Source organism: Saccopteryx leptura, chromosome 4, assembly GCF_036850995.1.
Source record: "Saccopteryx leptura isolate mSacLep1 chromosome 4, mSacLep1_pri_phased_curated, whole genome shotgun sequence".
Lineage (NCBI taxonomy): Eukaryota > Metazoa > Chordata > Mammalia > Chiroptera > Emballonuridae > Saccopteryx > Saccopteryx leptura.
The window spans coordinates 32,895,298-32,912,599 of NC_089506.1; the positions used below are offsets into that span (position 1 = coordinate 32,895,298).

Consider the following 17,302-nt stretch of genomic DNA (forward strand, 5'->3'; position numbering starts at 1 on the left):
AACAGAGCAATTTCACCTAGAGAAACTAGGTGAAAGAGATGTGGGAATTCTTTGTACTATTCTTGCAATGTTTTTTGTTTGTTTGTTTGTTTGTGACAGAGACACAGAGAGAGACAGAGAGAGGAACAGATAGGGACAGACAGATAGGAAGGGAGAGAGATGAGAAGCATCAATTCTTTGTTGTGGCTCCTTAGTTGTTCATTGATTGCTTTCTCATATGTGCCTTGATTGGGGGGGCTCCAGCACAGCAAGTGACCCCTTGCTCAAGCCAGCGACCATGGGCTCAAGCCAGCGACCTTGGGCTTCAAGCCAGTGACCTTTGGGCTCAAGCCAGCGACCATGGGGTCATGTCTATGATCCGATTCCACGATCAAGCCAGTGACCCTGCACTCAAGCTGGCAAGCCTGCGTTCAAGCCAGATGAGCCCACGCTCAAGACAGCGACCTTGAGGTTTCAAACCTGCGTCCTCTGCATCCCAATCTGATGCTCTAGCCACTGTGCCACCACCTGGTCAGGCTCTTGCAATGTTTTTATAGGTTTGAAACTATTTAAACTGTTTTAAAGAAGAAAGGCAAGTATTTCCTGGGAAGCAGGGAGTGGCGGTAGAAGAGGTCCCTGAGAAGCAGCGGCAATGCTGTGACTCTGGCGACAGTAGTAGAGGATGGGTGGCCGAGTAGGGTTTCTGCCTGTCTCAGGACCCAGAGCCTGAGTGTGAGGAGCCAAGCATACACAGCCTCTTCTCTCCAGTTAGGAGAGGTTCAAGCCAGACCAGAGTCCAGAGATTATTCCAGGGTAAAAACCCTGCAGAGCCACCAAACGATGACAGGAGAGCAGCCCACAGCCCCAACGCGGGAACCCGCTAATGGGGAAGCCTCTTTTGGAGGGTAGGTATCGGGTTGTGCAGGGCTGTTCCACCTGCAGCCTCTTTCTGACCCAGATATCGCATGGCGCCCCAGACACTGCTTGGTGGGCTAGGTATGCTAAAAATATGTGATCCTGTAATCTAATGGATCAGAAGCCAGGCAGAACTGAAGCAATTGCCGTAACCCTGATGGGGAAATCACACCTTATCTCCTTCGTCAACCTGTCTCTTACCCAGGGATGGGAAAGGAGAATAAGAGCAGAAGCAGAGAGGGAAGGACACACTCAGAAAGCGAGAGGTGACGCAGACGGAAAGGAACAAGACCAGCTCTAAGCACTTTCCTTCCTTTGTTTTACTGCAATCTAAATTTAGTTCTCCTACCCAGGTAGCCCTTAAGTCCCATAGTTTACTAGATATTCATGAGGAGGAACGACATTCTAATCCTTTTCATTAACTTTTCTTTAAAAAAGAAAGAAAGAAACCCGTAACTATTTCAGAGCTGTGTGAGGAGATGAATCAACCCCGGATCACCTTCTATCTCGATTAAAAAAACCTGTGCCGGCTCCACGCTCTGCAAAGTCCCCCGGCTCAGAGCAGATCAGCTGCAGGGGCTGAGGCCTTTGGGGAGACTGGTGGAGGAAGTATGAGCTCAAGTTAATGAGAGAATGGGACTTTGAAATTCAGCTCAGCAGCTAAGAATATCTCCCATGGACTAGAAACAGTTTCTATGTCCGAGATCTTGGCATTCCTTTATAAGATAAAAAGAGCCAGACTCTCAGAAGCAGGGCAGGGGGTTTAGAACAAAAAACAATAGATAAGGAATTGAGGCCTCTAGACTGTCCTCCTGATCAGTCACTTCCCCTCCCCGGGCCTCAGTCTTTGTGTCGTCAAAATATTACAACTGCTCTATTTCCTAGCTTCCTTGTAATTCCACGATTACGGAATAAAACAAAGTGACAGCTCTCAGAAAACAATTAAGACATGCATGTAGAGATGCACAGGAAAAGGTATGACAAGGTGCACCCCAAACTGTTCACAGAGATTTGGGGCACAGGGGAAGACTTACAGAAGACTATATATTTCTGTGTAGTGTGAATTTTTAAATGAGAACCATGTATTAATTTTGTTGTTAAATTAAAAAAATCACTAAACAGTTAAAATCAGGAACACAGCTGTCAGAAATGACAAAATAGTTCCTACCAAAAAATTCATAATCAAATGTAAATAACCCCAGGCAAATTTATGCGCATGGTCTATCCCAATCAGAAAGAGTGGGAATTGGGTTTAGCATTTCCTCTAATAACCAGTGAAGCAAGTCTTCCTTCAAGGCCCAGATTATATGTCATCTTTCTCTGTGACTTTTGTTGTCCTTCTCTCTTCAGCACACCACACCTTACTTCCAGCCTCCTGAAAGTGATCTGCTCTGACAACCACGTTCCCATGGCACTCACAGAGAACTCTAGCAAGGCCCCTTAGCAAATGGAATCGCACTCATCTGCTTTTGTGTCTATGTCTTTCAATGGGTAGGACTTTTTTGAGTTTCTATGTTTTCTTCGCCTTTGTGTCTTAGTTAGGTCCCAGCATGGGGTCTGGCAGACAGTGTGTGTTCCACAAGGGTCCGCAGAACTGCAACCTGACACACACAACACTATCTTTTCTCTCAGTTTCCCAAAAGTAGGAATATCACATCTGGTTTCCACAGTGTAAATTCACAGCAATCAAACTATACAGGGGAGTGTGGAGGGTGCACTTCCCTTGCAATGTGTTCCAAATCATTCTTGAGGGTGCTCTTCACACTCTTCCTCACCCCTGAGATCTCAGAGATGTCCCTGTTGTCACTACAAATGGACATCTTTATGTAACTGAATTGGTCAGTTAACTCTTCCTTCACCGAGAAGGAAGGGGAAATGGAACCAGTTCAAGCAAGGAAGGTTGCTCAGAGAAGTAAAGGGCTCTGTTGCAAGCCTCAAGTCTACCTGTAGGGTGCAGTGTAGAGACTCCATCTGGGAGCTAGGAGAACTAGACTCTAGTTCAGGAAAACTCTTCACCTCTTCACCTCTCTGAGTCTCACTGACCTCACTTGTCCGGCATCTGCTCTCTCCACCTTACAGGGTGATGTGGGCACTAAAAGTGGTCGTGCCTGGGGAAGGGCTCAGGAAAGCAGAGACACTGTAGAATTGGAATTGGAATGTGTGATTATTAAACACTGTAGGTCACTCTAAATCATGACAAGTAAGCCACTTACTTTTAAACTGCAAATTGGTCATTATAGTTAGTAAGATGAACATCAGAGAGCCTGTTTCTGCTGAAATGCAGAAGTAATTTACCTATTTAAAATAATTCAGGAGATGGAGATTTTTAAGTTCCATCTTTTTCACTAAAACCTTTTCTAGAAAGAACTTCAGAAGCCTCCATGGTACTGCACATGAGGTTTCTTATGTGGGGGGGGGGGGGGGGCGCAATAATACAGTGTGTCCGTAAAGTCATGGTGCACTTTTGACCGGTCACAGGAAAGCAACAAAGATGATAGAAATGTGAAATCTGCACCAAATAAAAGGAAAACCCTCCCAGTTTCTGTAGGATGATGTGGCAGCATGTGCGCATGTGCAGATGATGATGTAACACCATGTATACAGCAGAGCAGCCCACGGCCATGCCAGTCGAGATGTGGACGGTACAGAGGAAAGTTCAGTGTGTTCTGTGGCTCGCTAAATTCGAATCTGTGACCAAAGTGCAATGTGAATATCGGCACATTTATAACGAAGCGCCACCACATAGGAATAACATTACTCGGTGGGATAAGCAGTTGAAGGAAACCGGCAGTTTGGTGGAGAAACCCCGTTCTGGTAGGCCATCAGTCAGTGACGAGTCTGTAGAGGCTATACGGGATAGCTACCTAAGGAGCCCTAAAAAACCTGTGCGTGAGCCCACATCGAACTGCACTGAATAGGTATGAAACTGGGAGAGTTTTCCTTTTATTTGGTGCAGATTTCACATTTCTATCCTCTTTTGCTGCTTTCCTGTGACCGGTCAAAAGTGCACCGTGACTTTACGGACACACTGTATATTCTTCTCTCTCGTTCATTGCTACTCCAGAGCCTCAACAAGGCAGCAAATTTTCAGAAGGCTTGATATTAACCTATTATCATACTAGAAAGGATTTCTCTGTGTGTTTGGGGGCGCAGGTAAAATTAGGGAACTGTGTAGTGACTATCATTTCTGTGCTTGTCACTAGTTCCTAAGAAAAAGAAGATGACAGAGAAAAGTAATAGGTTCTCTGTCTACTCTGACCTGGACATAACCTTTGTAGCCTGACATCCTCACCCTCTTCATTCATTTACCCCTGCCTCACTGAACTCGCCGCTGCCATGACCTCCACTTTTCCTACCTTTGCACGGCCTGTTCCTTCTGCTGCATTTCCTCTTCCCAATTCCCTACCTAGCAAACTCCTACCCTCCTTCAAAGCCCTTCTCTGAGTCGTCAGCCCCTTAGCCACTACCCCCAGACTAGAAGCAATTTAAGAGGAGGCACTGGGACTTACTTACTCAGCTTTGAGTATCCAGCACATGGCATATTTGAGCAGGTTAATAAATAATTGTTGAATCAATGAACAAATGAATGAAAATACCTTCTGTGCTTGTTCTGGATGGCACTTACACCACTGAATTTGTAATCTTCTATATACAAGCCGAAATTCTTTACAAACCTCTGAGTTCTTTAAGAGCAGGGGGTAAATGAATTTAGTCTCTAGCAAGGTGCTTGGGTCTTTGTAAGTGCTCAATACATGTTTGTGGAATAATGAGCAGAGAATAAATAAATATATAAGTAAGCAGAGAAAGTTTAGGTGGTCTTCTTAAGCCCGTCTCATCAAATCCAAGGTCATAAATCTCAAAAGATACTCAGAAGTAACCTCTAGGCCTCAGCTTTCTGAGACATACAGTGAGAGAGTTGAGTGCCATGACCTCTAAACTCTAAGATTTGTAATTTGGAAAGATAGGAATTAATCACAATCACTAGAGCCCAAGACATTCTGATCGAAAGACTTGGCATTTGGTTTCTGTAGAAATAATTACTGTGCAGCAGAAACTTATTACAGGTGCCCCATTTATTTGAAATGCCTAAAACCCTTTACCTGCAATATAAACAAGTACCTAACCATGATAGGGGACATGTGAAATGCACATATAGAAATTTAGGAAACATCAGTAGAATTAGCATGGCTTCACACGCTTTCACTGGCTGTGTTTTATTAGCATTGGAAGCTGTTTATGTTTTTGTGAATATTCAGCTAGTTGAGCTCCTGGATATTGCAGCAAACATTGCCACATACTTGGCGAGTGGGCCTAGTGCCCGAATCAGAACCACAGAGGCATTAGCCTATGAGTGACTATTTCACAATGCTCTTAAAAGTGATAGCGCTTAGATCAAGTTCCTCCATGGGCTACGTGTCAAACACATGAGCGCTAATCATTAATGGTTACAGCAGGCTTCTTAACATTAACATCTGCTGACTGAATCGATGAACATCTACTATGTGCCAGTCAGAATCCTGGAAGAGATTATTTACTAAAACCAAGTCCTCTCCCCTTGAGGGGCCTCCATTTTAGTGGAAAAGACAGATAAAAATAAAGAAAAAGCTAGCTGCATCTTGAGTCAGGTAATAATAAGTCAGGCTATGGGGACAGAGGTCCTGGAACACTCCAGAAGGGCTTGTCTGTACCAGCCCTGCAGGCAACTGGGCTTCTCTTTCGAGTGTGAACTTCTTTCCTGGAGTCTCATGAAGAAGGCCAAGGGAGCCCGTGTTTGCTAGCATTCCAAGAATAGAACACAAAACTCAAACAATGACGATTTTTGCCTCTCATGTTATAGCTCGTGGTTCCCAGGGGAGCATCCAAGTTGATCCAACAATTCTAGAAACTCAGGAGAACAGAGGCTCTAAGCTTTCTCCACTTGTTCTCTTCTTATTTCTGCTAACTGGTAAGTGTGTAAGGTCAATTAGTTCATTGCAGAAAGTATTGTTTTTAATTGCTATGGCCTCAGTAATAAAATATTTTTATTTGATTAAGTAATCTAGCAATAATTCTGGAAGTGGATCGTATAAAGCTGATGTTGGAATGTGGAATAATTATGTAGCCATTTATTTAAACAAATATCAAGCATCTACTCTATGACAACCCACTGAATACTCCCCCTCACATCAAGCCCCCTCACATCTGGGCACTGGGAGGAGTAAGCAGCCATGGACTTCACCTTCAGGTGGCTTAGTGTCTGTCTACTAGGACAGAGAAGATATGCCCAACATTCCCATGCTTCAAGGTAGGACGTGACTGCGCTGCAGGACAGGTGCTGATCAACCGCAAAGGTGGAGATTACTCCAGGCTCTGGGGATCGGGAATGTCTTCACGGTGGAGTTTGAGCTGAGATATGAACAAATCATCTCACTGCCATGTGGTTCTTGCTGTGGCAAGAATGACACGGTCCCGGGCTGAGTAAAGAGCCCTTGGTCCCTACAGGCCCTTCTGTTGTGTGTGCTAAGACCACCAGGGCAACAACACGGCAAACCCAGGGAGGCGAGCCCTCTGGATTCACTGTCCCCTCTTATTCAGAACTACCGCTCGGCTCTACCAGGTCTACTGCCTGAGCTTCCTGACCAGTCTCCCTGCTTCTGTCACTGTGCCCCAGGTCTATTCTCCACACGGCACCAAGGGTGATCATTTTAAAACCTACATCAGATTGAGCATCTCTTGTGTAAAACCTTCCAATGGTTTCCCATCACCCTTACAGTACAACCCAGGTCTTCCCCATGGCCCAGAAGCCCTTCAAAATTTGGCCCTGGAACTCTCCCCCACCTCCATGCCTACCACTTTTCCCTTTAATCATGCCACTGCAGCTACGCTGTTCCCCAAACAAACCAAGCATACAACTGCCCCCAGGACCTTTGCACATGTTTCCCCCTCTTCCAGGAATGCTCTTCCCCGGAAACCACATGGTCTCATTTACTTCTCTTGGGTCTCTCAGAAGTCATATTCTTAGAGATTAACCACCCTATCCAAAATATCTTTCTCCTCCATGGTACTTCTCATTAGCTCACATTGTATATTTGTTCATTTCCTTGGTGATGTCTGTCTTCTTTACTAGCATATAACTATCACGAGAGCGCTGTCTTTGTCTATTTTGTCTGTCTTGCTCAGTGCCTGGCACTGAGTAGGAATAGCACCTGGCACAAAGTAGGTGTTTAATAAATACACGTGGAATGCCCCCACAAAGGCTCTGGTAGGATTATATTCAACATGCCTTTCATCCGTTATCATCAGCCAATGTCAGTATTTGACATCCTCAAATGCTGAATGACTTCCCAATATCTATCTTTGAGTTGGATCTTTTATCTAAGTTCCGGGCTCAAATATCCATTTGCATACTATACAGTGTGTCCGTAAAGTCACGGTGCACTTTTGACTAGTCACAGGAAAGCAACAAAAGATGGTAAAAATGTGAAATCTGTACCAAAAAAAAGGAAAACCCTCCCAGTTTCTGTAGGATGATGTGGCAGCATGTGTGCATGCACAGATGATGACGTAACACCGTGTATACAGCGGAGCAGCCCACGGCCATGCCAGTTGAGATGTGGACGGTACAGAGGAAAGTTCAGTGTGTTCTGTGGCTCGCTAAATTCGAATCCATGACCAAAGTGCAATGTGAATATCGGCACGTTTATAATGAAGCACCACCACATAGGTATAACATTACTCAATGGGATAAGCAGTTGAAGGAAACTGGCAGTTTGGTGGAGAAACCCCGTTCTGGTAGGCCATCAGTCAGTGACAAGTCTGTAGAGGCTATACGGGATAGCTACCTAAGGAGCCCTAAAAAATCTGTGTGTGAGCCCACATCGAACTGCACTGAATAGGTATGAAACTGGGAGAGTTTTCCTTTTATTTGGTGCAGATTTCACATTTCTATCATCTTTTGTTGCTTTCCTATGACTGGTCAAAGTGCACCATGACTTTATGGACATACTGTCTATCTTCACTGCGATTCCTCAGACTCCTTGGAAGGATTTCCACACAACCCTGTTCTTGTCTCCTCGCCCCGTTTCCACACACTGAGTCCCTTCCCAGTGTTCGTGGTCTCAGTGAATGGTGCTTTCACCTCCTGAATAAGCCAGACGTCAGAAGTCATTCTTACAGGCTCCTTCCCTGCCCTCCCCCACCCAACTCATCACTGAGGCCTGCTCACCCTGCTCTGTCTCCACACCCACAACCTTTATCCCAGCAACTGACATTTTTCTCCCGGACTCGCGTAATAGTCTGACAACTGGCTCCCCCATATCCACCTGTGGGCCCTTCCTGTGTCATCTGCACAGCAGCCAGTGTGATCCTTTAACGCAAACCTCTGATCATGTCACTGCTGTGCCTGAATCTGTGGCTCACTTCCCTCTGCTCTGAGTATAAAGATCGGAGCTGAAAACACGGCTTCTGTAAGCAGGGTGGATATTCTACCAAGACATATGGACACAACTGTACAGGTCGCTCCCCTAGATCTTTCCTCTTAATGAGCAACTATAGGACTGACATGTGGAGCTGCTAGCAAATACACTGTCGTGCACACATGCACACAACATGCAGACACGCACTGCTCGGGCCCTGGGTGCACAGTTCCAGCTGTAGACTGTTGTGACTACTGCCCCACCTCTAATACAAGGGCCAGTGCAATCCCAGCTTCCCTTCTCCAGCTGATCTGGTTCCTCTTCTCTGCACTGCGGCTCTTTCGGCCTTCCTTAAACTCTCCAGCTTTCCCCTGCCCCAGGGACTTTGCACAGGCCATTCTCTACCATTGTAACGTTCTTCCCTCTTTCACCTCCTTCACCTCTACTCACCCCTTAGCTCATCGCTCCCACACTGTAGCCTTCTCTTAACTCCAACTCTAGGTCAAGTCTCTCTTATATATTCTCATAAAATCCTATGCCTTTCCTTCACAGTGCCTAACATAATTTGGTTTGCATATCTATTTATGTGGCTATTTGATTAATAGCTTTCAATACCAGTAGACTACAGTTCAGAGATGATGAGGATTAGAACTTTTTTTTTTTTACTAAAAAATCTCAGCATCCTACCCACATGTAGAGATGTACAGGAAGACATGGGTCTAAAGATAATAGGTCTAAAGCATGAACAATTCTTGCCTGACCAGGTGGTGGCTCAGTGGTTAGAGCATAGGCCTGGGATGCTGAGGACCCAGGTTTGAAACCCTGAGGTTGCCAGCTTAAGCATGGGCTCATCTAGCTTGAGTGCAGGGTCGCCAGCTTGAGCGTGGGCTACCAGCTAGAGCGTGGGCTCATAGACATGACCCCATGGTCACTGGCCTGAGCCCAAAGGTCGCTAGCTTAAGCCCAAGGTCACTGGCATGAGCAAGGGATCACTGGCTCAGCTGGAGTCCCCTGGTCAAGGCACATATGAGAAAGCAATCAATGAACAGCTAAGGTTCTGCAACTATGAGTTGATGCTTCTCATCTTTCTCCCCTCCTGTCTGTCTGTCCCTCTTTCCCTCTCTTTCTCTCATTAAAAAAAATGCGTGAACAATTCTTGAATAAATGAAAGAATCTGGCATGCATAGAAAGATATTGGTGCATACGTGTGTACACGTGTGTCCTTGTGTGTGAGTTCTTTTCTCTAAATATATAATGATGGTGATGATAAAAAGGAGTAGATACAATCTATGCAATAAGGAAACTGCCCTGAATATTCAGATATCTCTTGTATAAGCCGAGTCCCTCTTTTCACACTACTTAGAGTAATTACTTCCAGTTATGGCAAGCAGTGCAGTCTTTCCACAAAACATACTATCTTAAAGTGTGTTGCTTATATAAGGATCAGTATTTGCTGTGTTACTGCTATCACAGTCCACCAGCTCAAAAGATTCAAGTCAAAACACATTCTCAAGTCATGACCCCAGGACAAGAGGCTGTTTTATCTTCTCAAAACAAAGAATGGATGTTTTTAAAGAGAAGAAGGCTCTAGTGCCATTAGGAAGCTAGCCCTGTGAACATTATCAAGCAGCAGTATTGCCCCGAAGGGTGCACTAATGTGTTTAATGAGGGCAGAAGTTCAGCACTACCCATACTTTCCACTCAGGAACAAAAGCCGTAATGCCCCATAAAACCAGAATGAGGCTCCGGTAACGGTGGCAGCCTATCTGCATCTCCCTGCCCCCACACAGTCACAGAATGAGGAGCAGAGACCAACGGGCCTGAGAACGGGGGAGCCTGGCTAACCCAGCAGCCCGGGGCTGTGCACTCAGCAAATCACGGCCCTCACTGCCCTCGGACGGTCCCTGCCTTGCTAGCAGCAGTTTGCTCTTTGAAAGAAGGAGGCTGGTCTCAGCCAGGCCTGCGGCCTCCAGGCTGAGGTCGGAGCCACCCCTCAGTCTCCAGCAGGGCTGAGCACGACCTGTCTCTGGCACTGTGCCCGCAGATCGATTGGAAATGGTGTTAATAAAGTGCAAAGAATGCCTGGTTGCCTGCTCTGCTCGGCGCCCTCAGATGAACCCAGGAAGTGCTCTGAGGAGAGACGACAGAGGGACAAGCCAGTTACACCCAGGCCCTCGGAGACAGGAAGGCAATCAGGACAAAGCTGTTCCCTGTCATCAAAATCTTCCAGTTTCACACCGAAAATGAGCCCTGGCTCAAGGGTTATGAGCGTTCAGTTGTCCCCGTTTCTGCTAAACGATTCCTTTGAGAGCTGGCACCTTAACCCCTGGAAGGCCTCTGGAGGCCTGTGCTCCCCAACCGGAAACTGCACTGCGGAGAGACACCACCTGGACTTCTGCAGTCTCGGCCGAACAAAGGGCCAAACAAAGGAAGGCTCAGCACCGGCCTCTCTCACCAGGAAGGCATCCCCGCGGCAGCGAGAACAATCCTCTCACCTGGTGGGGGAACCGGACGGGGGTGGGGGTGGGGGGACACACACATGACCCACCCTGGCCCCCTCTCCTGAGCCACTCCAGGATGCTCACTCTGCACACATATTGGGCTCCTACTGCCTCTTCCCACGGAGGAAAGGGTTCAGAGTTTCAATCTGCTACCCAAAGGCCAACCTTCAGCTCTGCCTGTTTGGTGAGATAGTTCCTTGTTGCTATATTTGTCAGAGGGACGAAAGAAGAGGTGGAGGGCTTGCCTGTCATCCGGTTTGTGAGCTGAAGTCCCTGAAGTCCAGTCTACATGCTCCACCTCCCCTCTGAAGTTCCCTGCCCGGGCGTCCGCCTCATATCACACACCTACTTCTGTTTCTTATCACACACCACCTGCTCCATGCCCTCTGATCTTTCAGCTGTGAATTTACTCCACAGACTACCAACTGAATCCAAATGGGGTCTTGGCCCTAGGAGGGACAGCAAGTGGTATTTTGTTTTTTAAGCAGGATGGAGGGGACCGGGGGACAGAGGCGCACCGCCATGGAAAAGTGAACCTGCATTCTGGGAATTTGCCTCCTCTGGTCTGTAAAAGTCACCCACCCAGCCCACAGCCACAAGGATGAACCTTGTGCTATGTGCAATAAGCCAGCTGCAAAAGGATTTCCATTTATATGAGGCACTTAGAGTGGTCAGATTTGTAGACAGAAAGTAGAATGGTGGCTGGGGGCGGGGGGGAGGCCGGGGTGGGGCACTATCGCTCCATGGGTGCAGAGGTTCAGTTTTGCAAGATGAAAAGAGTTCTGTGGATGGATGGTGGTGATGGCTGTACCACTATATCAATGTACTTAATGCCACTGAACTGTACACTTACAAATGGTTAAGCTGGTAAATTCTATGTTGTATTTCACCACAATTTAAAATATTTTTTTTTGTATTTTTCTGAAGCTGGAAACGGGGAGAGACAGTCAGACAGACTCCCGCATGCGCCCGACCGGGATCCACCCAGCATGCCCACCAGGGGGTGACGCTCTGCCCACCAGGGGGCAATGCTCTGCCCCTCTGGGGCGTCGCTCTGTTGCGACCAGAGCCACTCTAGCGCCTGGGGCAGAGGCCAAGGAGCCATCCCCAGTGCCCGGGCCATCTTTGCTCCAATGGAGCCTTGGCTGCGGGAGGGGAAGAGAGAGACAAAGAGGAAGGAGAGGGGGAAGGGTGGAGAAGCAGATGGGCGCTTCTCCTGTGTGCCCTGGCCGGGAATCGAACCCGGGACTTCTGCACACCAGGCCGACGCTCTACTACTGAGCCAACCGGCCAGGGCTGAAATATTTTTAAATGGTTAAAATGGTAAAAATAAAGTCACAAATAGTAAATTTATTCTAAATTAGAACTGAATTAGCACGTGCATTTGAACACCTCAATCAACTGGCAAAAACAAACAAAAGTCATCCAATCCACAGCCCAAGCCACACCCCGTTCTCTTTCTAAGGGGTGATTTCCTCTCTATTCAGCCAATTCCTAGATCTTCCTTATGACTCCGCCCTCCGCTCAGTCCCGCATACATTCAGTCTCCCCACCACCCACCCCAGAAACCAAGCCCCTGTGATGGAGCCGCAGAAACCCCCAGAGAAGCCGTTAAAGCCACGCTGGTTCTCAACCTGAGCCAGACTCGCCTTTGTCAACACCCTGTGAGCAAGTCCTCATCACTATTTTCCTCTCCGCCTGCAGAGAATCCTCAAAGGCTGCTGACCGACAAAGGAGATTTAATGTCAGCCCTGACACACATCCTTCAGAGCCCTTCCTCCTGCCCACTTTCAAAGGCCACGTATTCGAAGACCACAGCAGGGACCAGTGGCAACTTCTAAGGGAAGAGGCGGCAGGGGGTGGCGCCCGGGCCAGCCCACACTGTTCAGGCATCAGCCCTTCTCGGTAGGGCCCTTTGCCGTGGCAGGGATGAGAACGCCAAGGTCAGGGCCCTCGGCAGGCAGGAGCCCGTGAGGATTTTTGAGGCCACTGGGAAAAGGTTAATAGAAGCGGGTTAAAACCCTCAGGAAGTGGCATGAGGCAAGAGCCACTCTTCAGAGACCACACGCCCGTCCCCAGCTCACTTACCTGGTTACAGGTGTTAATGTCTACCCCATTCCGCAGGTGATCCAAAGCTTTGTCCAAGTTACCTGACCTCGCTGCCCTGAGAAAGCTGGTAGCAGCATCGGCCTGTGAGGAGAGAGAGCAGGCTGTGAGCGTGTTCTGTGTGGTCACGACCTCACGATCCCGTTCCAGCCCGGGGCTGCGAAAAAGGGCCGAGGTCCTGGCGGCAGCCTTGCACCCTCCAGCTCCTGTGCCCCACTGCCCGCCACGGAACCCAAGTGTGCTGCGGGCCCTAGAGCCCTGGCCGGCCCGCCCTGGGGGCTGCAACGCGAGGCTGCCTTCCGGCCCAGCCTCCCTTCCTTTTCGTATTTTTATGAGCAAACAGTCTTGGCTAGGACCCAGGAGGCACCGGCTTTTGAGAGGGGACTCCATTCCAAAGCTGAATGCTCAGCACAGCCTTTGTCATACTGTTCTGATGCTTTCAAGGGCCCTGTGTCCTTACTAAGGAGCTATTTCACATAGCCCCAGCCCCAGTGAGTCACAGATGCAGCCCCGCAGGAACCAGGCACGTGCTCTCTGCTGCTATTGTGTGTGTGTGTGTGTGTGTGTGTGTGTGTGTGTGTGTGTTAAGTAAACAGCACATAGCACTTACTGTGCACTAAGAACCATTATCAGCACTTTCTACATAATATATATTTACACACATGCAGATACACATTTAATCCTCATTAAAGATACTCAAGGTGCTGGCCAGTTGCTCAGCAGTTGAGCATTGGCCTGGTGTGTGGAAGTCCCAGGTTCAATTCCCGGTCAGGGCACACAGGGGAAGCACCCATCTGCTTCTCCACCCTTCCCCCTCTCCCTTCTATCTGTCTCTTCCCCTCCCGCAGCCAACACTCCATTGGAGAAAGTTGGCCCAGGCTCTGAGGATGGCCCCATGACCTCCGCCTCAGGTGTTAGAATGGCTCTGGTTGCAACAGAGCAACACCCCAGGTAGGCAGAGCATCGCCCCCTAGTGGGCTTACCAAGTGGATCCCTGTCAGGGCAAATGTGGGAGTCTACCTCTCTGTCTTCCCGCTTCTCACTTCAGAAAAATACAAAACAAACACTCAGTGTAAGTACTATTGGGGTCTCCATTCTACAGATGAGAGAACGGGGCATAGGGAGCTGAAATGACGGGTGCAGGGTCACACAGCAGGTAAGAGGCTGGCCGGGACTCCGAAGCAGGTGTTCCGGCTCTGAAATTAGTGACCTGCACCTCCCTGCTCTGCCGCCAGCTTAGTGTGAGCCCTAACTCGCAGGTGTCCCTCGTCTTGAATGAGAGTAAAGCACTTGGGTTTCATGGTTGTTGCTTAGTCACCTACACCAACCTATTGAGATGCTGCCCCCAGAAACATTTGTTTGTACTGAGGATGAATGAGAGAGTGGGCACTGGAGATGATAAAACAGAGTGCAAGAACGCAGACACGTGCGGCGGGAGAGCACGCGAGCAGAGCGGAGCGAGGCGGCTCAGCGCAGCTCCTCGGCGTGTCGTTGACAGCGGCGTTCTCAGGCACCTTCCTTATCAGGACACCAGGGAGCGAAGGTCATCCTCAGACCATCGCTGTGACCCTCACAGGAAATAGCATATATTATTATAATTATCACCCCAGCACAAGTGCTGAGCACCATGCTTGGCGTGTGTGCCTACTCAGGTAGAGTTTGGCAGGTGAGAGTGGTCCCAGGACAGGTCCTCGGTGAAGTGTGGGATGCCGTTCCACCGGACGACCCATCCGTGCCTCGTGGTTCTTCTGCCCTTGGGGGAACTCTGTCTCTTTCCCTCACGCTCCCTCCTTGGAGAACATGTTGTATTGGGCTGAACGGTGGCCACCAGAAGATGTGTCTGCACCCTAATCCCTGGAACCTGTGAGTGTCACTTCTTTGGAAAAAAGAGTTTTTGCAGATGTAATTGAGTCATGTGTCTTGATATAAGGTCGCCCCAGATTACCTAGGTTGGCCCTAAATCCAATGGTAAATATCCTTATAAAAGACAGCGGAGAAGGTACACAGAGGAGCAATGTCAAGACGGAGGCAGAGACAGGGTGATGCGGCTACAAGCCAGGGAGGCCGGCAGCCGGCATTAGCCGGAAAGGAAAGAACAGCTTCCTCCCGAGAGCCTCCAGGGGCACTGCCCTGCCCAGCCCTTGATTTCAGACGTGTTGTGGCCTCCAGACATGAGGGAATAGATTTCTGTTGTCTTTTTTTTTTTTTTTTTTACATTTTTTTTTTTTCTTAAGCTGGAAACGGGGAGAGACAGACAGACTCCCGCATGCGCCCGACCGGGATCCACCCGGCACGCCCACCAGGGGGCGATGCTCTGCCCACCAGGGGGCGATGCTCTGCCCACCAGGGGGCGATGCTCTGCCCATCCTGGGCATCGCCATGTTGCGACCAGAGCCACTCTAGCGCCTGAGGCAGAGGCCACAGAGCCATCCCCAGCGCCCCGGCCATCTCTGCTCCAATGGAGCCTTGGCTGCGGGAGGGGAAGAGAGAGACAGAGAGGAAGGCGCGGCGGAGGGGTGGAGAAGCAAATGGGCGCTTCTCCTGTGTGCCCTGGCCAGGAATCGAACCCGGATTTCTGTTGTCTTAAGCCACTAAATTCGTGGTAATTCATGACAGCAGCCACAGGAAAGTCAGACACACGCTAACGATGGTTAGCCCTAAACATGGAAGACGGACTCAGTTATCTGCAGGTGACAATCTCAGCATTCCTCCCCAAAGCGGGGATTCATGCCTTTCCCAAGTAACCAGTCCATTTGGGGCAGAAAAAGATTCCCCATCCTTACAGACACTGCCTTCATGGGAGGGCGGCCCGGCCCTCCCCGCTGGCCATCTCGGGCCTCCGTCCTGCTCCGGAAGAACTGCTTCCTTTCTCTGCCTCCCCCACCCCCTCCCGGAAGCTCTGTGTCGGCCTGCTCCAATACGGGCACATCTGGATCTCCCCGCCCCCACACTGCAGGTGGGCCCCTTCCTCTCCTCTTGCCCCCACACTGCAGGTGGGCCCCTTCCTCTCCTCTTGCCCCCACACTGCAGGCGGGCCCCTTCCTCTCCTCTCCCGTCCCCACCATGGCATCCCCATCTCAGTCTGCCCCCAGGACCACACCCTGAACATCTGCTGTCGCTCTCATTGGCTAATTCCAATCTCCGCTTTCTCCAAGGAGCACCCAGCTCCTGTCTCCTCTGTGATGTTGTCCTGGGATACTCCGTATTTACCACTTTGAACTGTAGAAGTGGAAGCTTTATTTTTTGATTTTTAAAATGTATTTAAAATACATTTTTCTCAAGTTATTTGATTTATGCACATCTTGTCTCCCCAGCCAAATTGTTTGCTTCCTGGGGCAGGGACCAAATCTTCTACCTCTTGAATCCTTCAAAGCAGGAAGTATCTACTAGGCCAAGACTTCCCTTGGTCCAAAACACAGGTCACCTAATGCCCCCCGGTTCCTCAGCAAGGCATCTGTGGTGGAGGAAATGTTTCAGAAATGAGGATCAACCTGTTGGATTCCCAGAGAAATCAGACTGAAAGTTTAGTCCCTCAGAAAAATCTGTTTCTGCCTAATGATTCAGAAATTCTGTCAAGTAGTGTGTGTGTGTGTGTGTGTGTGTGTGTGTGTGTGTGTATACATATATATATATCCAACTCTTACAAAAGAATACTGTATTATTCCCCAAGAATGAGAGTGTTAGAGAGACATATCTTGCACCTTCTCTACCTACCCAGACTATCTTCTGCCATATAATAATAGGATTTGGGATTAAAACCTGAGGACTGTGGGTAAAAATAGATGCAGTATCAATTAATGATATTGTTTGCCTGTCCAAAGCCCCGAACCTAGGAAGTGAAGGAGAATACTGTATTTACAACAGACAGACAGACAGATGAACAGAGGGTAAGGGAAGCCTGGTCTAGACTAGGCTGAAAAGGGTCAAACAGTTTCTGCAGTTTGTGTGACATAATCATGAAATTATAATAGGCAAGAGTATTAAAAACATAGTATCTTTTCATCCTCATCACAACCAGTGAGGTAGGCATAGTTATTATCACCATTTTAGAGGTGACGAAACTGAGGTCTGGAGAGGTTAGCAACACGCCCAATGCTGCAGTTAGGTAACAGTCAGGGAGTCAGCCCAAGACCCCCTAACTGCGGCCTGTGCCCTGAGGCGCACTCCCAGCAATGTCAAACCGGAGGGTGCCGGGACAGCCCTGACAGGTCGCAGGGCCTGGGGTGGGCCGCATTGCCTACGACACAATTCACCCAGGGCAGAGACAGGGTCCTGGCAGATCCCAGATCTGCCCCCTGTGCCCCGAGTGAAGGCCAAGACAAGCCTCTAAAAAAGAAATCATCTCGTCCCAGGCCTTCCTTCCTTTCGCTGATGATAAAACTGATGAAGGGGCCGGCTCCAGCCACC

At 48.8% G+C, this 17,302-nt stretch overlaps 1 protein-coding gene across 1 annotated transcript in view; it reads right to left on the bottom strand.

Moving 5' to 3' along the window:
- Positions 1-17,302, bottom strand: part of ANK1 (ankyrin 1) — a 225,514-nt gene that overhangs the window by 96,360 nt on the left and 111,852 nt on the right. The window contains exon 2 of the mRNA XM_066380407.1: positions 12,878-12,979. Within this exon, the coding sequence (XP_066236504.1) occupies positions 12,878-12,979 (102 nt within the window). The remainder of the gene's footprint in view (positions 1-12,877; positions 12,980-17,302) is intronic.